The 19,849-nt window shown below is 47.4% G+C and overlaps 1 protein-coding gene across 5 annotated transcripts in view; it reads right to left on the reverse strand.

Moving 5' to 3' along the window:
* Positions 1-19,849, reverse strand: part of SIPA1L3 (signal induced proliferation associated 1 like 3) — a 1,632,279-nt gene that overhangs the window by 285,166 nt on the left and 1,327,264 nt on the right. For all 5 annotated transcript variants that reach the window (XM_069644476.1, XM_069644475.1, XM_069644474.1 and 2 more), the window contains one exon: positions 14,459-14,698. In XM_069644476.1, the coding sequence (XP_069500577.1) occupies positions 14,459-14,698 (240 nt within the window). The remainder of the gene's footprint in view (positions 1-14,458; positions 14,699-19,849) is intronic.

A 19,849-nucleotide genomic window follows, 5' to 3' on the forward strand; every position in this document is an offset into this window, starting at 1 on the left:
CCGATACTCATTCAGCCCTGGATGACAGGTTCATATCTTAAACTCAATTCTACAAAAATGTGTTTTTGCTTCTCAGGAACACGCTGGTCAAACAGGCAGTCAATCATGGCTAGCCGGGGTTCAAAATTACTAGGAGCTATGTAGCTCCTGGATAAGGCATCTAAGAGCCTTGTTAGCTTTACACCAACAGGTATCAAAAGTTTCTTTTGGCTCTTCATTCCAACTAGTGTCATATAAATATACCTATTGGACATCAACTATGTGTCTAGAAATGTGCATAAAAAGTACAATAGTAAACCTCTACAAGACTTGCAAAGCATGAATGGTCATATGTACTGGACAAAGAGTTATAGTTGCACCTGATTTGGAAGCTAAATGTACTACGCATGAGCACCTCATTCTGCAAGAGCAGCAGAGAGAAAGAGTAAGCAAGGTCGCTTAAGGGGTGGAAGTAGTGAAAACAATGTTGTGCCAGGAACCAGATGTAGTTTTTTTTAATTTCTCTATTTCATTGTTTAAAGCAGGGACCTAGCTAGAGGGCAGAGGGGTGCTGTACAAGGTTTGCCTTGCCAGTGCTTGTGCTAGCATCTTGTCGCAGCAGCACAGTACTGCGAGTTGCGTTCTGTGTCCATTGGGATTAGGCCATGGGCAGGTGCTTTTGTAGTAGCAAAGCTATGAAGTAGCAACACACACAGGACAGTCAACTGACTGGGGACTTATGGGTTTGACCCGCAATACCATTGTGGCCGCAAACAGTGTCAGGAAAACTGCAAGAAGGGCAGGCTGAGAAAAAAGGTCATCACTTACTAAAGTGATGATCCTTTTACATGCAGAGCCAGCCTTTCATCTCCGTACAATGTCTTTACTGAGACCTGCTTCTGCCAGTGACAGAGCATTGCCCTCCTGTGACCGTCCAGTGTTTACCGATTATTCAGCCCCGAAGTGCCTCATCTTGCTGCCACACCTCCCAAAAGAAAAACGATTTAGTTGCTGCGGAGTCAGGCACAAAAGTTATTCCATGCACAGACATACAAGTGTTTACAATTGGGTTGTAGAACAAATTACTTACCCCTGGTAATGTTCTTTCTGATGGATGTTCCTTCCATGGAGTCCTCATCTTAGATATATTCTCCTGTTTTGTAGCACACTGAGAAATATTTTCTCAGCAGGGGGCGCCATGTGGTCTGGTGTCGAGGATACTAGAGTCATTGGCTTTGGGATCGGGTGCAACGTCAATGTTGGTACAAAGAGCACGCTCAGAGCCCCGTGACCTTTTTTTCCGTATGCCCAGCACGCTACTCGGGAACAAGCCTCAGTGAAATCCCCATATGCACTTGAAAAACGATTTTGAATCTCTTCATGAAACTCCTAAACGTTTGTGTTTTCAAAAGTGTCACGATTGTGAAGCTCAAATTTTGTTGATCGACCTCCCGCCACACAGAATGTGTCTGTGGTGCCTCGGTACCGATCACATTGTAGCAAAATGGGGTTCATGTGAAACCATGACACCCAAAGCGTTCAAAGAGAGCATTCATATTTTCGTTGAGCTGTTCGACGTCAAAGTCGCAGAGTTTTACTCTGTAGAAGCAAAGAAACAACAATGCCAAGAGCTCTACAGCTGAGAAATCACTGCAGAAGAAGAGAAAAAGGTTGAAAAAAATACTGTAAATGTGCCCACTTAAGGAGCGCATCTCGTCATTTGTTCTTTTTTGTCCAAAAAGAAGAAGATTAGGCAGAGGCTCGGATCACCAACCTTGTGTGCTCAGAAACCCGGGAGCAGTGGTGAAGGTCTTGAAACAAATTAGAGAGCCATTCGTCTTCGTCAGCTGCCGCGTTCTTCAATGTTCTGCCAGAACCATTGGCATGGATATTGAAGGATCGGTTGGCAATGGAAGACCAATCTTGCTCATTCCACTACTATGCCATGAATCTTAGTTATTCAGCAGTGGAAAGACATTACATATAACATTTGAATCATGAATATACAAACATGTATTGCATTGTGCTGTTTCAGATTGAACCCCACACTTCAATCCCACACTTTCCAAATGGGTGAAAACCTCTCTTCGGCCACTTTTATATGAAGCTGTTGAAATTATATTTGACCCCCGTCAATATTAGTTTTATCCATGCAATATATTGCAGGAAGGTTTCTTTTACCATTATTTCCTAACCATGAAAAGAATCTGCACGGTGGCCCATTCAAGAACACAGTCTGTTCAATAAACTGTTAAAAGGAAGGTCCACAAAGATGTGAGATTCAATGTAAGCGGTTTACTGGCCTTCTACTTTCTGCTCCTGTCTTCCACTCTGCTGCTCTACCTCTTTCACTGCTTCTCTATTCCTCATTTCTACTCCAGCATGTCTATTAATTGATGGATGTAGCTTACCTGCATTGCCACAGCAATCAACCACGGTGATTGGTGCCTTCACCAAAGATTTACAAAGTTCCCAGGAGTAAATTCTTGTTGGGTGGGCTTGTCAGCAGCTCTTTAGCAATGGCCTCCATCTTGGATTCATTTTCCTTTTCGTTGTCATAGTGGTTAAAGCTGCTCTTCATGCTGCAGGTTTTTTGGGTGTAAGCGGTTGATGAACCAAGGCTTTTATTTTGCACACTGTGTACTGTGAACAACGGTGGTCTGGATTAATGTGTGGGTGTGGTCTTTTGCCAACCGTTGTACAATGACTCGGATGAAACATTGCACTTTGTGAGGAGTCCTGCAGGAACCCCCGTCTGCGGCCTTTGATGCTTGCTGTTGAACATTTCTTTTTAGCTCAGTATATCCTTTCTTGGTATAAGCAATAATTTCTTTTTAAAGGGACATGTTGCAAATCTTTAAGGGAAATTATAATGACCTTTCTGGATGCCAATGGTAGTATATGGGGCTACTAGTAATTTCTCTTTGGAAGGAAGCAGCAAGAAACCCTCACTGACACCTATGATGCACTTTATCATCCACCTTCCTCTTCCATTGGAAAGAGGACCCCAACCTCCAGGGCTTTTAGGGGACTTGCCCGATAAGCACCTTTTAGATGGTCTCATTGAACGGCATTTCATAGGGGGCCTACAAGCTGCTAACTTCCCCCTTTCACTCCTTCAGCGCTTTACCTGTCATTTACTGGCATGACCCGCAGACCGCCGTCCTGTGCTAAACACCAAGCCACCGCAGACAGACCCTGTGTGGGCGGTTATCGACATCTTGGTGCCGCAATCTTGGCACTTCTTAAATCCGGTCTTCGTGGGTTGATGAAGTTGATGAAGAGGCCATTTTACTCGAATGTCGCCATTTTGTGAGGAAACGGAAAACGAACCATAATCTTCAAAGTGTAAGCTATCGCGGAAAAAAGGAAATGAAGCTAACGGGCACTGTACGTGCTATTTGCACCTCTGATGACGTCGACCTTCAGATGGAAGCCCTCGATGGACATTGAGTCGACCACATCAACACACAGCACCCTCGGACTAATTTAGTTTTTCCAAAGCTGCTGGGAGGGAAGATATCCAAAGATGAGGAATATGGGGGAGGACACAATCCAATTGAATAAGTCTCCAGAGGCTCTTCATCTCCTGAGAACACACTCTCATGCATCAACTGGGTAGGAGGTTTCTCTGGCACCACGTTGAAGAGTGATTTGGTCTTACTCAGCCCTGGTAGGTAAGAGAGAAGTGGGGGTATCGCACACTCGTGCGTCTAGAAAATAAAGTGAACACTGGTGTTTGTGGAGTCGACAGCAGTGCCATACACAACAATGGTGCAGATGTCAGCCATGGAGGCAGAGAAATCCTCTGTATTGCTCAATTAAGCAGTCGATAAGGTGGCAGATTTTTGTCGATAAACTATCGACAGGACCGTCGTTGACGAGGTCAGGGACAAAGTAATCAGCGTTGATGACGATGCTTGCCTGTGGCTCGTTGACGGGGTAGTTGTGGTCATCAATGGAACCCTCATCTCTGAAGAGTGGGACGAGTGTTTTGTAGCCGCCATAGTCGTTATTGTAAACGTTGCAGTGGTCGACGAGATCGGCCACTGCCATCGACAGGGAGGCAGTCAAAACCAGCGGCTGATGCCCCTTTTAGGTTTCTTCCCCCGGGATGTGTCCTCATGGGATCTCAACCTCTTTATAGAGGGAGTGTGATTGACAGGTCTGCCAACCCTGGCAGAGGCATAACTTCAAACAGCTGCAGAGTTCAGAGGCATTGGCACACTTTTCCAGCCAAGCCACCAAACTTCAATTGCCATCCTTCCGAATTTTCGTGAAGGAGGCTTGGCAAATGGAGCAGTCATCCACCTTGTGCGGGTTGCAGATAATAGATACATTTCTTGTGTCAAACGTCCACAGAAATGTTCTAGAGGAGACACTTAAAGCAGGGCCTGAAAAGGCTGGTCTTACTGGTGTCTGCCATGCCTGCATGGAGATCCCTGCTACCGGCAGTCACAGCCATGACCGAAGATGAAGAAAAGAAATATTAAAACATTTTCGAAAAAGTCTAAAAACATTGACATTTCAATGAGCGCAACAAGGACTCCCAAAAACACAAACGTGCAGTAAAAATCGGTAGATGGCCAGGGCTGGAGCTAAGGAGGACCACCGAGATTGGCTGGGAAAGTATGCCCCAAAGTGACAGCAATAGGCTATACAATTATCAAGCAGTTTTTTTAACATTAAAGCAAAACTGCTTTATTATTACAAAGGATTCCCAGCCTGACGACACAGAATATTCATGAGTATGTGAATCCATGAAAGATCCAATGCTGGAGAAGCAGGCGCTAGCTCTGAATCGAGAATCTACTACGCAGCGTGTTTCAAATCCATCTTCCACTTGAGATGCAAACTATAAATTGCCCATCATATGTGAAAATGTCTAAGATATGCCTTAATGCACCATTATGTACATTCCCAGCACACACAGATTAATTTGCTTAGGAATGTTATTTGGCCTGAGGTGTCAAAATTAGCTTGTGGTAGCTGTTAGGTGTCAAACAAACAAGGTTTTTCTAGGTTTTTAGCAGTGTGACGAATCAAGGAATTCAGTCACTTCTCCCCAAGAAGGAGCCTTTCCTTTCAAGGCTAGGGAGGTGAGGCCGAAACTGACCATTCCCCCTAGGGGTGGCAGTAAGCAGGACCTCACAGGGAGAGACTCCCATCCTGATAAAAATGACTCCCGTTCAGATGAGGAACTCCCTTTTCATTCCACTCAAAAACAACCCAAGGCTATATCAGTCTCCAGAAAACCAGAATCCTCCTACATCTGTTACTGCAACACCTTTGCAGAAGATAAATATTCATATGAAACTGACACGAGTACAAATCTAGGAGTAAAGAAGAATACAAAATTGCCTGGCAGCGGGACGAAGAAACGCAAAGGAGTTATGAACGCAATTCTGACACAAAGAAAGGACTGCTACTGGAAACTGGGGAGCACCAGAGCAGCGCCATAAAAGGAGGAGGAGCCGGTATTGTACGATTTGACCATATCCAAACGGTCACATGTACAAATAAATCCCAAAAATGCTACCACCAAAAGTTCAAACCTTTGGTGGTTGCATTGTAGGTAAGTATTAACAAAAAAAAGACTGCGGGGGAAACCCCTGCAGCCCCCACAAAAAAAAACAATTAACAAAAGAAAAGGATCCTGCGGCACTGGTTCCCGGTCACGGAAGTGAAAGGGAACTGGCGCCGCAGGGACTAAGCGTGAAGCAAAAGGTAAATAGGGTATGTTTATATTGGGGGTGTGGGTGGGGGGGGGTGTCGTGGGTGTGGGTATGGGTATGGGTATTTAGGGGTTGTGTATGTGTGTTCTCATGGGAAATGTGGCAACTTTGGCGTTTCGCACATTTGCCATGCAAACTTTCCGGCCGCGGGAAAATCAGCCGCGGTCGGATCACATAGATCCGGAGGAGCCAGAGAGAGACCCAGGACTTTCTAAACAGCGGGCAGGAACACTCTTTTCAACGCGAGCATGCAGCAAGAAGCTAGCAGTCACCGAGCTAAACTGTGCGAGGCGCTGGACCGAGGATGCTTGCCAGTCCAGTAACAGTTCCTGCAGGGACAGTGCAGAACCAAGCATAGAGAGACAAAGCCGTGGCTGGTCAGCGACCAAGTCACAAGTGGGGAGAGAAAGAGAGAGAAAGAGAGAGAAGAAGAGAGATTACATGGTGGTGCCTGGGAAGGAAAAGGAAAAGCAACATCTTTCCACACCGAGACCACCGGGGAAGAAAGAAACGGAGGCATGTCGGAACAAGGAAACTAAGCGACAGACAGAGCCATTCTGATGAACTACGCAGGAACGACAAAGACAAGTGCCAACTAGTAACGCAGCCCCTACTGAATTTGAATACAGTCAAAATAGTGAGCCACAAAGGGACTCAGCCTAATCTTCCCAGGGAATGTGAAGACATTAAGAAGAGTGAGAATCACAAAGGGGAGCAATATGCACGTCTCAGTGATTGCAGAAACAATAAGAAGAGTGAAACCTGTTCAGGAACTCAGCTAATTTATCAATTTGAATGGAAAATATAGAGCGGGAGTGAAACAGGTCACTGGGTACATTATACAGATCCAAGTGTGAAGACAAATATATCAAAGGATAACAAGTAGTAATCAAGAAACAGAGAGGAACTTGAAGGTTCAAACAGAACTAAAGAAAGAGGTGGAAAAACCCTGTGAAAGAACTGAACAAACTGGTCCAGGAAATAGCAAGAAGCTATTTAAAAATCACATATTGTGAAGTACTTGCTGGCAAAACAACCACCAGGAGGAGGGGGGGGTCATTCTCCTGGTCTTTAGTTCTTTGGTACAAGTTGTACAGTCAGTAAGAATTAGCTTTTGGACTGAGGACAGAATTACTTTGGACTTTCGACCAAACAACGAGCACCTTAGTTTAGTTGTGTTAGGTAGGCAAGTCCTTAGATAAGGAAAGCTAGGCATTTTCTCCATTATTTCAATAAACATCCTTTACAATGGAAAATGTGTCTGCAACCTTCTTCTAAACTACCACAGCAGGCTCTTAATACATCCCAGCAACTTTGATCCTTGTTCAGAGAAATTACATTGCTTGTAGTAATATAATGGGTAGCTTGTGTGAGGTGTCAGAAATAAGAGTCGGATACACGATAATCATATTCTCTAGTAAAGACATGAATTAAAATAAATATAGGTTGGAAAACTGCCTAACTGGCCCTATTCTAAGAGGAATTTCTCTACCTAAAAATCAAAACTAAGGATCAGTTTATGTCAGGAAATCAGTAACTGAAAAGCCGTCCTTGAGTCCAAAACATCCTAACCTGACACTCTCACTAAAACAAAACAACAAAGGGGACAAGGAAATGCCTTTTTTGTTGATGTAAGCTAAAATATCCCAAAAGCAAAATGTAATAATGACGACCCTTGGAATCAGATGGTGGTTCCCTTTCCCTGGTTTCTTAAATAGGATGGCAAAGGTTCCACTTTAACAGTTCCTTTGTTTCTTCACTATGCTCACAAAGTTCTTGTTTCAATCACACGTTTTGCAATAGACTTTCTGTAAGACTCTGACTCTGCCCACATCTTGGTGGAACAGCTGCTTCATTCGCTTTCCAACCTGGAATCAGCAGAGGTCTCGCCAGCATTCTATGTGGCTCTGCAGTCACACGCTGGCTTCCTCTCTCGGTCTGCACTGTCAAACGCTGCTTCCACAAGCGGCCTGACACCCAGGAGCGTCTGTGCAGCTCATCATGTCTCCACAGCTTTTCCTGCTTGTCTGCGGCGTCCCTCCTTCTGTCCCGGTAACCTTCTCTGTGTGTCTCGCATTCACGAGCCTCCGCTTGGAGTTTACCGTCCTCTCCTGCACTGCTCGTCTTCTTAGTGCGGTCACCATCTTTAAATTTCATCTGCACTGTAGTCTTTGAAAAACAACTAGCCTGCACATTGTACTTGGTTCCTGTCACTTTGTACAAACTCTCTCATACTCCTCCTTGTCTCAGTACCTGAATGATTATGGGAGTTGGAATCCATGGATGTCATTGGGCTTCCATTTCTCAACATGGTTTTTCTCAGGATGTTTACAATAAGGCATAATAAATACAGAAGGTGATGTGAATGAGTTGAACAAGTTACTCTCTTACCTGGTAACGTTCTTTCGATGGGATGGTCCGACGACGTATACCATATCTTTGACAGTAATCACCACAGCTGTGCTGCTTCGGAAAATTTTCGGCGTCTGCGTCCTACATCGATGACGTCGATGCGCCGTCCCCGAGGACCTCCTCCGACGGCCGATGTCACCCGATGTGATAAGTAGGACGCACGACGCCCGTAGCCTCAGGTGTAGTTTTTTCCCCCATAACGTGTGCCACCAGTCTTCTGCCAGTCAGACACACAAGGCCTTGCGGAAACATAAGCTGCAATCGCATAAGAAATTCTGCAGCAGGGAAGGTAGGGAGGGAGCGATATGGAATACGTCGTCGGACCATCCCATCGAAAGAACGTTACCAGGTAAGAGAGTAACTTGTTCTTCGAGGGGATTGGGTCCTCCGACGTATTCCATATCTTTGACAGACTCCCAAAGCAGTACCAAAGCAAGGAGGTGAGAAAATAATTTAGAACACAAATTTAGCATGCTCAATCAAATTGCGGAATAAAGGACTGCCTTGCCAAAGGCCAGATCCTGTCCTCGGATGGAATAGAGGGAGTAGTGACGTACAAAAGTATGTACAGAAGAATAGGAACACCCCTCTGTAGGGCAGTAGATGCAGCCATACCCCTGGTAGAATGGGCCCGCAAGCCAGCCGGTGGGTCCTTTCCCGCAAAGCGGTAACACTCAGAGATAGCCAAAATAATCCAACGAGACAAAGTCTGTTTCGTCACAGCTTGTCCCAAAACGCTTTCCAGCATAACCAATGAAGAGTTGATCGTCCACCCTGATCCGGGACATGCGTGAAATATAAAAGCTCAACGCTCTCCTAGGATCAAGCCTATGGAGCCTCTCCTCTTCCTTACCAGGATGCGGAGGAGGATAGAATGCCAGAAGAACAACCTTCTGGACCAAATGAAATTCCGAAACCACCTTCGGAAGAAAGGAAGGACGAACTCGAAGGACCACCCTGTCCTTATGAAACACAGTGAAGGGTGGCTTAACTGAAAGTGCCTGTAACTCACTCACTCTGCGAGCTGAAGTAAGCGCAACCAAAAACACAGTTTTAAGAGTTAACAGTCTCAAAGGGCAAGAATGCAAAGGCTCAAACGGAGCACCCATAAGAAACTTAAGAACAAGATTCAAATCCCAACCGGGCACCAGAAAAGGTGACAGAGGGAACACATTAGTGAGCCCTTTAAAAAAACAGAGAAATTAAAGGAATCTTAAAACAGGAACATTCTTCAGACGAGTGCTTAAATATGGACAGCGCCGCCAGGTAACCTTTAATGGTACCCACTTGCAAGACCCTGTGGGCCAAAGAAAGCAAAAAAGACAGAACCATGGGAATGTCATATTCAAAAGGATCCCCATTCTTAACTCTGCACCAGTCGCAGAATTTACGCCAACGGCAACGGTACAGAGACTTTGTTGCCGGCCATCTGGCCGAGAGCAACACCTCCAACACGTCTTCAGGGAGGTCCCAATCATTATACCTCAACCTTTCAGAAGCCAAGCGTGAAGGTTGAGGGATCTGACCTCTGGATGGAGAACCTGACCCCCCCTCACGTGAGAGCAGATTGTCTCGGTAGGGAAGACGACGTGGAGGGCAGATGGACAAGTCGAGAAGGTCCGGGTACCACGTCCTCCGGGCCCACGCCGGAGCAATGAGGATCATCCGGGAACCGAACCTCCGTAACCTCTGCAATACTTGCGGGATGACGGGGACTGGAGGAAACGCGTACAGCAGTGGGAATGACCACTCCACCACGAACGCATCTCCTAAGGCTCCTTTTGGAGGAAATTCCCGCAAGCAGAACCTTCCGCACTTCCGGTTGACACTGGAGGCGAGGAGATCCACTTGAGGGGTCCCCCAAAGGGCGAAGATCTCCAGGAGAATCTCCTGAGCCAGCTCCCACTCGTGAGAGATCGTGCTCTGCCTGCTCAGAGCATCCGCCGTCTCGTTGTCGTCTCCGGCCAGATGAACAGCCGAGATCGAAACTTCCTGCTGGAACTCTAGCTGCATCGCCTCCCTGCACAGAGGAAGTGACCCAGCCCCCCCCCCCCTTTTTGTTTAGGTAGTGCATGGCCACCGCATTGTCCGTCAGGATCAGGACACTCTTTCCTCGCACAGTCGGCAGAAAAGCCTTCAGGGCCAGCCTGACGGCCCTCCGCTCCAACAGATTGATATGGAGTCTGGACTCCGACGGAGACCAACGACCGCTGACTGTCAAATCGTTGGCATGAGCTCCCCATCCCGTGAGGGATGCGTCCGTCACGATCATCACCTCCGGCCAGGGAAGCTAAAACTGAGCCCCCTTCATCAGATTGCCTTCGACGGCCCACCGCAGAAGGTCCTGGGCGACCAAGGGCGGTACCTGAACAGGGTCTGAAATCCTGCCGGAAGATTGAGACCACTGCATCTTGAGTGCCCACTGCAAAGATCTCATCCGCAGACGAGTCTCTGGCACCAGAAGAATGCAGGATGCCATGAGGCCGAGCAACCTCAAGAACTCAAACGCCGGGAGCGTCTGGATAAGTTGAAACTTTTGCACCATCTGCTGAATGTGAAGAGCCCTCACCTGGGGAGGAAAACACAGCCCGAGGGATGTGTCGAGCACTGCTCCGATGTACTGGAGCCGCTGTGTTGGCGTCAAATGGGACTTCTTTAAATTGAGGGAGAAGCCAGCTTGTGAAGGGAGTGGCAGGTGACGGACAGATGATCCAGGACTTGCTCTGGAGAGCTCCCCCTGATCAATCAATCGTCCAGGTAGGGGTAGACGTGAATCCCCCCTTTCCTGAGATGCGCTGCCACCACCACCATGAGCTTGGTGAAAACCCTCGGGCGGAGGTTAATCCGAACGGCAGGACCCAAAACTGAAAGTGCGAGTCGCCAACCGCGAACCTCAGGTACTTCTTGTGCTTGGGATGGATCAGCACATGGAAGTAAGCGTCCTTGAAGTCGAGAGACACCAACCAGTCCTGAAGTTGAAGGGCCTGGAGGACGAGAGTAACCATCTTGAACCTGTCCTTCGGAGGAGTTTGTTCAAACCGCGCAAGTCCATGATGGGTCTCAATCCCCCGTCTTCTTTCAAAATCAAAAAAATAAGGGGAATACCATCCCTTGTTCCTCTCCGCTACAGGTACCAGTTCTATGGAGCCTTTCTCCAGCAGGGCTTGAATTTCCTGTGCAATGAGCGGATCCGGACTCTTCAAAGAGAGGTTCCCAGGTGGATTGTCGTGAGGCCTCTGCCGAAAGGGAAGACAGTAGCCGTGGGTTATGATCTCCAGAACCCACACATCTGAAGTAATGGCATGCCACTCTACAAGATGCTGCGCCAGCCTTCCCCCAACCGGCAAACCATGGGACATGGCCTCATGACTGAGTGGTAGCGGCTGCGGCATTGCCTGAGGGCAAAGAGGCAACTGCCCGAGGGGCTTTGGCTCCTCGAGTACCCTGTTTTCCACCTCTGGTAGCCTCTTTGACTGACAGCTTCTTTCGCTTTACTGAAGGATGAGTAATAACGAAAGGAACCTCCCCTCCATTGTTGTCCCCTAGGACGAAAAGGCGGAGGTTGTCGAACTGCAGTGCCCAACGACTTCGCTGCAGCTTTGGAGGTCTGCTGCCAAAAAGATGTTCACCATCAAAGGGCATGTTGAGGAGCCGGGACTGCACATTAGGAGCGAACCCCGACTTCCGCAACAATGCAAACCTGCGTATTACGGTGCTCGCCGCCATGGACCGGCTGACACAATCTGCCATGTCCAAACCCGACTGAACGGCCTCACACATGGCATCGTTGCCATCCTGGACCATAGCAAGGAAACCATCCCGTTCGTCCCCTTCGGGAATATGTTCAGCCGCTAATGCAACAGTTCCACAGAGTGTGTGTGAAACGAGACAAGGCACGTACGGCGTTGGCCGCCTGGAGCGCCTGACCCCCTGAAGAAAACACTTTCTTCGCCCAGCCATCAAAACGTTTGTCGTCCCTATCCGGAGGGATGGTAGGATACGATGCCTGCTTTGCTGGGGCCGTAGCCACCTGCACCACCAAACACTCTGGAGTTGGGTGCCTGGACAAGTAGCAGGGGTCGCTACTGGCTGTACGGCATTTTCGCGACAAAGACTTGCCCCCTGCCGGGAGACTCTCCGGAGCAGTCCAAGCCGCCACCACCCTTCTCTGTAGAGCCATATGAAACGGCAGTACCGGGTCAGTGGGGAGACCAAGATCGAGGATGTCCATAAGATCATCCAGAACAAACTTCCCTGGGGGAGCCGACCATCCCAAGTACTCGGTGACCCGAGACATAAAGCGCCGGTACGAAGAATCAGCATGAGTGCCAGGCTGAGGCCTACAAAACTCCAACTCCGGAGAGGTATCTCAGATCTTCGAATTGGCTATGGCCAGAGAGAAGCTCATCTGGCACCGTAACCGGAACCAAGCCCTCATCAGAGCCCTCATCAACATCTGAAATGTACTCCAGGCCGTGAGAGGAAGACACCTGGGGACCAAAGCTATGCCTGACCTTAGCCGGAGCCTTTCTAGGGGCTTCCCCCGTGCCACGGGGCCCCTCCGACACCACTGCTTCGAAAGGCGTCGAGGGCACCGAACGAATCTGCGCCGGGAAAATCGCCGTCGACGTCAGCCGCAGCGCCGCCAGCATCGATGGCGTCGACACAGGCCTCGAAGCCAGAGCTCCGAGCGTGTCCTTCGATGACCTAGGCGCCGACCGTGTCGACGACCCCCTCGGAGGTGGAGCCTCGAGAGAGGCCGTCGACGACCTCGGCGCCACAGGCGTCGACGTCTTCCTCGAAGACTGCACAGGATCACACGGTCTCGAGCGCGTCGAGGACCGGGACCTGGAGCGGGCATGGCGAGAACGGTTACCCTTGTCCGAGCGGGACCTCTCCCGCGAATCGTGCCGACCACCTGAGCCCGAAGGCTTGCGAGCGGTGTCTCTCGACCGATCATGACCGACCCCACTCGGAGACGCGGACGAACCAGTGCCCTGCGATTCAAGAATCGTTAACATCTTCTTCCCGAAGGAAGCCCATTCCTCCGGTGTCGCTTGCATGGTGGGATAAGCGACCCGCCGACGGGCGGAGTCCTCGGAAGAGGACGGGGAAGGCGACTGATGCCGGTGCTTCCGGGAATGCCTCGAAGTGGCAGAGGAGTGGCGAGACCGACTCCTGGAAGGAGACCCACTGGACCTCCGACGACGACGCAGAGAGTCGCCTCTCGAATCATCTGTCAAAAGCCCGGCAGACTTGGCTTCTGGGGATTAGACACCCTACCTACCGACAACTTCTTCTTGCACTGCCGCAAGGCCTTGGCCTTGAGCGACTGGCAGTCGACACAGTCGTCTGTGTTGTGGGCCTCCCCGAGGCACCAGAGGCAGACGTCGTGCAAGTCCATTACCAACATCTTGGAACCACAGTCCCCGCATTTTTTGAAGCCCGGACGCGGGGTTGAAGACGAGGTAGACATCGTCACGAACAGGCTTTTTCACAAAACCGAACAGATTCAAAGAACCGAGAAGATTACAACAGAAACTCCAAAGAGTCGAGGCGTGCCGAGATTCACAAAGCAAACACGTTTGCGGAAAAAACAGAACTGAGGCTACGGGCGTCGTGCATCCTACTTATCACATCGGGTGACGTCGGCCGTCGGAGGAGGTCCTCGGGGACGGCGCATCGACATAGGACGCAGACGCCGAAAATGTTCCCAAGCAGCAAAGCTGTGGTGATTACTGTCAAAGATATGGAATACGTCGGAGGACACAATCCCCTCGAAATGGGTGTTTGAGCAAATGGTGGAGGCCTGGCTAGAATGACAGTAGGCCCTTGGAAAAATCGGGTATCAGAGGGTCTTCTTCATGGGAAGGGGGGAATTACTGCATCTCGACCAATGGAGCCAAAACATCTCCCCGGTAGTGGTCTCCTCCCATGTGATCCTCCCTTAGAAAACCACCCCCAGCGTCAGGAATCGGCTGCCGTCCCCATGTCACATGGGAGGAGGTCACCGCTGGGGAATCCATGACTCCATTGGATCTATCACATTTGCTTCAAACATGTTCTACAGGCCTCTAGTTGGTTGTTAGCTAGATTATTTGACAAAGACAAATCAAATTTATTTTTACTGCCTAGAGTAATCATTTGTGATTTCAAATAATGTGGCAGTCACCCAGCTACCGGACTACAAGATACACCTTACAAAGACCCAGCAGATGCCGACAAACCCTCTGTCGAATTCAATCAACTGCCAAAGCAATCAAAAGCCTAATGGAGCACTGTTACTTAGTTTCAGCTGTCAGAAAATTAATGAAACAAATAGGCATCCTTACTTTTTTGGGTCTGTTGATGCTCCTGGCCTAGTTGGGGTCTCATCAGTTCTCTTCCATCCTGTGGACTGTTTATTTCTCATCATCTGCTTTGAGTAAAAAGACTTGGGGACCGAGCTAGACAGCTGGAAGGAGCTGGACTGGGGCATATGATTGGAACCTGAAAAGTCAGACACTGGAGATTTTTTTGACATTTTTTCAGGATACTTCTGTGGTGTAAAGCCTTGTCTTGAATTCAAATTACTGTAATAAAAAAAAGAAAAGAAAATGTAAGATGACCAAATCACAAAATAGCGAGCTATCGCAAATATTTACTATGGATGATGCACTTGCCTTGCATTATCTTGTGTTTTGGAAATTCTCACTGAAATTAAGAGAAGAACTGAAACAAGCTTTTGAGTGAATGAGTTTGCGTGGCTGAGAACTTTTATAAAGTGTGTTATGTTTCAAGCATGCAGTGTTAAATAAAACACAAATAACCTTTAGTGGTCCAAAAACATTATGAAAGTGTAAGAAGTACAGGTTCAGTTTAGAAAAAAATGCCTATTTACTTTTTCCATTCTATAATAGAATATTCACAAAAATCGACTTCTGCAAGATGGGCATAGTTATTAACACCTTGGTAAAACATCAGTCTTTGTGCAAGACTTAATGACATTTTACAGAAATAAGTTCCTAGACACTTATGCCAAAGTAATGTAAACTTTGAATATGCTTGAATGTTTTCCAAATAAATAAAGACAAGCTATGTTTTTGATCTCTTTGGTACACCTGCTCAGGCCCTGCCAATCATGTGCACAGTAAATGACTTCATTGTGAATAAAAAGGAATAGGTTACTTAACTGTAACTCCTGTTCTCCAACATTGGTATCTTTCATAGATTGACATGCTGTTTGAATATTCTGTAAGGTTGGGAATCCTCAGTAACGTTAAAGCAGTGTGACAAATCTGAGGATGTCGTCCCTTTTCCCCTACGGTACGGGTGCACAACATGCGGCCCGCGTGCCAGGTGCGGCCCGGCATGTTGATTTTCCCGGCCCGCCAGGATAAAAGACTTTCCTAACCGAGGGCGGCCCGCAAACAGCTACGGCCGTCCTCTGAAAAGTATTTGTTTACTTGTCGGGCCGGGAATTGCTGACCCTCTACTGGTGGACTGCATTTACTACGCGACTCATGCGAGCCACGTAGAGCATGTGCTCCACCAATAGAGGGCCAGCACTGCAGCTGGCGTGGCATGGATTGTTGCCGAAAGGCATTTCAGCTTTGCCACGCTAGCTGCAGTGCAACAGGTGCTGGTCAGAACGCATTATTGCTCATATTTTGGCAAAATGGACATCGAAGAATAGGCATTTTGTCATAAAGTGCACATTTGTAATACAAATTAAGAGTGGTCAGAAAACATATTTGACGATCATTAAATGATCAAAGTAGAGGAAACGTATACATTTTCTCCAGAAAATCTTATTCTAACATCTCAAAAGAAAATATCAAGAAATAACTATTTGAGGTCCAGAAGACGTTGTGCTGTAAATGGCTTACCATCAGCATTATGTTGTTTGACTATGTATATTGAAGGATGGGTTGATTGCATGATCTCTGGTGAAAATTGATAGATATATCTGCTTGCATATGTATTGCACCAACAGAAGTGACTTCACAGAAAAGGACATTGCAGGGAGCATCATCAGTTTTTGGTACAATGAAAGTGACTTTAGAATAGGTCGCCATAAGTAAGCCAAGTGGCAAATAACTTTGTGGTGCATAATACCTAAATTGCACCATTATTATATACGCAACAACTCTATAGTCATTAGGATTTTGTTTTTTATAACAGCATGATATGTTAACATATGCTATGAAGTGAATCACTACAGATATGGGCACAGTGCGATTAAACAATTTGCCCAGGATCACACACTTAGTAGTGAAACCGGGATGCAGACAGTTTCATTTGTTGATGCCAATGCTATTTAGCCCACTGTCTTTGTGAAAAGGCTCTTGCGCTGATGCAATCCACTGGTCACTCTGTTTGGGGGTGTGTGGGGCATATTGTTTGGTTGGGGGAGGTGGCCATGGGGCACAGTTTTTAGTTGTGGGATTGTGGCCATGGGGCATAGTGTTTGGTTGGAGGGTGGAGGCAATGGGGCATAGGGCTTGGTTGGGGGGTGGTGGCCATGGGGCATAGTGTGGGGGTGCGGGCCATGGGGCACAGTTTTTAGTTGTGGGATTGTGGCCATCGGGCATAGTGTTTGGTTGGTGATGGGGCCATGTGGCAGAGTTTGGTTGTGTGGTGTTAGCTATGGGGCATAGTGTGGGGGTGCGGGCCATGGGGCACAGTTTTTAGTTGCAGGATTGTGGCAATGGGGCATAGTGTTCGGTTGGGGCTGGGGGTCATGGGGCTTAGTGTCACACTCAAGAGTGAACCCAATCATAAAGCTAAAACATGCACAGTTAAAAGATGCACCTCCTTTGCCTTTTGTGGAAACCTGACTCAACTAAGGCTATACCCCCAACAGTATGCCAACTCAAACAGCAAAGTATATCAGTCCAAAATAACGAGCTTGTGCCTTGCAAATCTAAAGCGGCATAATGCGTGAAACTTTTGAGCGCAGTGTTTTTTCTCCTGAATGATTTGTCTACTTTGTCCACTATTGCCAATATATCCTTATGAAAGAAATTAATTATAAAAATGGAAAATCTGTAGTACAAAATGTACATTTGAAATCCAAATAAAGACTGGCACACCTAAAAATGTATGTGTTTAATATAAATTGAGGGTTGAAAAACGGTCTTGCCACTTCCCCGCCTACCGCTCCTCCAGCATTTACTTTTCGGCCCACTATAGGCAGCATGTAGGGTACATGTGGCCCTCTTGCAAAACCATTTGTGCACTCCCTGCCCTAAGGGGAGACCTTCCCATGGAGCCAGGGCAGTGTGTACACAGTACAATAGTGCCCCCGACGGTGGTGCAGCAAAGGCGGATAACATGGGGATTGACGACCATTTATGCAATTGGAACGACCAGTCTCAGGGAACGCGGTATGCCACCGCTTTAATACACCTAAACCCTTCTTCAATACCAAATACTCCTTCCTCCTCTTTAAATAGAGCCAATGTATTATATTGTCAAGTCAGTGAACCTAATATATTTAACAAGACAAAAATACCTGAGAATGCCAAGTATGTTACATATGGTTTCAAAACAAGTACTGTGAAGATGATGATGACCGGGTGTCTGAGGATCTCTAAAGAAGCAGAGTAAGGGGTCTAGCTTCTCACAGTATGTGATTGGCCCAGAGCAATACAGCAGTTCAGCAAGGGAGTTTAAACACAGCTCAGCTGGGACACTAGGGGAGACATGTCCTCCGAGGAGGAACTGCAGGAGGCGTACACCAGGCGAGCAGACATTAGCTGAAAGCAAAGTCTTGTAGAGAGGAGAGGGAGAACCCGAATGTGGTCCAGGGCGGAAGGACTACCTGGGCTGCTGCTGAGTCGAACCTCTCGTAGCCCCGGGCCCCGGTGAAGTACCAGAGGGAGAGGATGTGCAAGAAGTTTGCAGAGCTGCTGTAGACCCCGCCGCTTACCTAAACGCTACCGGAGCCTCGTGAAGGGATACAGCTGCTCGGGAAACACTGGTACCTGCACGGAAGAGATACACGGGTATACAGGTTACACAAGAGGTGCTAAAGGCCAGAGGAAGCAAGGAGGTGAAAGCAGAAGCTGGAATTAGAGGGTCTGGGATCCTCAGAAGATATTGCAAGTCTTGCACCCCCACCCATATAGAAGTCAAAATATAAGACGGTTGGGGACACTGATAATAACCAAAAGAGGAAAGAATCGTATGTTTGGCAGGAGAGTGAACTAAGCAGATATGATAATAAGCTGCGAGTCTGGGACCGGCACCCATATGAAAAGCAGAAAATAGGAGTGTCTGGGACCCCAATTGTAAAAGCGGGAAACAATGAAGAGTTGTATGCTTGGCAGGGGATTAAACCAGGCGGATACAACGCTACATTTCAAGTCTGGGACATGGACCCATATGAGAGACAGAAGTCTAAAGTAATGAAGAATAAGAGCGTCTGGGACCCTGTGAGAGAAAGAGACAGTACATGAGAAGACAGTGGCTTGGTAGGCGTGCAAACCAAGCCGGTCAGAATATTGTGAGTCTAAGACCCACACCCACATGAGAGGTTGAGAATAAGGGTGTTAAGAACCCTGGTACTAAAAAGGCCTAATTAGAAGGAATCCTACACTTGGTGGGGAGTTTGCCAAGTTGGTGGGATAAAGAACTGTGAATCCGAGAAGCATATCCTTGTGGATCGATTATTGACATTTATCCAAAAGGATACAGAGCTCAGAAACCCAAAAGGAAGAAAGTAGAAGAAGAAGAAGCAATCCAGGGGAAAGAAGCACAACCCTAGACTTGGAATCTTATATTTGTGAACATTGTTTATTTCATCTGTTTTGATTACCCGAGAGACTGGTAACTTTCTGTTGGTTGGAACTACCATGAACACTTTACTTTGGGAAGAGATCATCCTTGCACAGTTGATTTAAGTTAATAGGGTTAGCTACAGAAGTAGGCTTTTGAGACACAGCAGCAACAGACACTTTAGTTTTGGACATCCTGGAACTGTCACTAGTTTTCTTTGAGGCAGGAAAACCCCTCTTAGCTTTTGGGACAGAGACCTTTTCCCAACCCTTTCTTGATCAATAAAAGTCTATACCCGAAATATGCCACCATTGCGTCTGAGCCTTATTTCTGCACCCTTACAGCAGTTTACCTTTAAGATTTTAAACTGCTTGTCACTTTAGTAATCCATTATAGTCATTTTGGGTCACATTGCCCAAAGCCAATTAGACAGGCCTCCCTTTGCTCCACTCCTAGAGGCCATCTTCAGATTTGACAGCTCACATGAAGAGCAATAAGAGGGGTTCGTGGGAGGGTTGCATGAAACTTGAAAGATAGCAATGCTGGAGAAAAGGAGTTACAGGTAAGTAACTTATTCCTTCTCCAACATTGGATCTTTCAAAGATTCACATGTTGTTTGATTAAGATTACAAAGCAGTACCTACATACAAGCAAAAAGGACACAGGCACACTTCATGCAAACAGGTTGCAAAGCACTGGTGTGCCGACCCGGGACTCCTCCTTGGAATGCCCATCGACCAGAACTCCACAAGGCCGCCTTGTAAATGTTCAGGAGGAGAACACCAAACAAGGAACGTTGTAGAAGCCACAGTCCTTGAGTGTGCTTCTGGACTGCCAATAAGGGGCCTCTTGGCCACTCGATGACTGTGTGAAATACACACGGATAACCATCTTGCAATGGAATGGTGTTGACCTAGCCGAAAGGATGAAAAGCCACAAATAATTGTGATGATTTGCAGAAT

The sequence above is a fragment of the Ambystoma mexicanum genome, chromosome 2p, assembly GCF_040938575.1.
Source record: "Ambystoma mexicanum isolate Mex_15411 chromosome 2p, UKY_AmexF1_1, whole genome shotgun sequence".
Classification (NCBI taxonomy): domain Eukaryota; kingdom Metazoa; phylum Chordata; class Amphibia; order Caudata; family Ambystomatidae; genus Ambystoma; species Ambystoma mexicanum.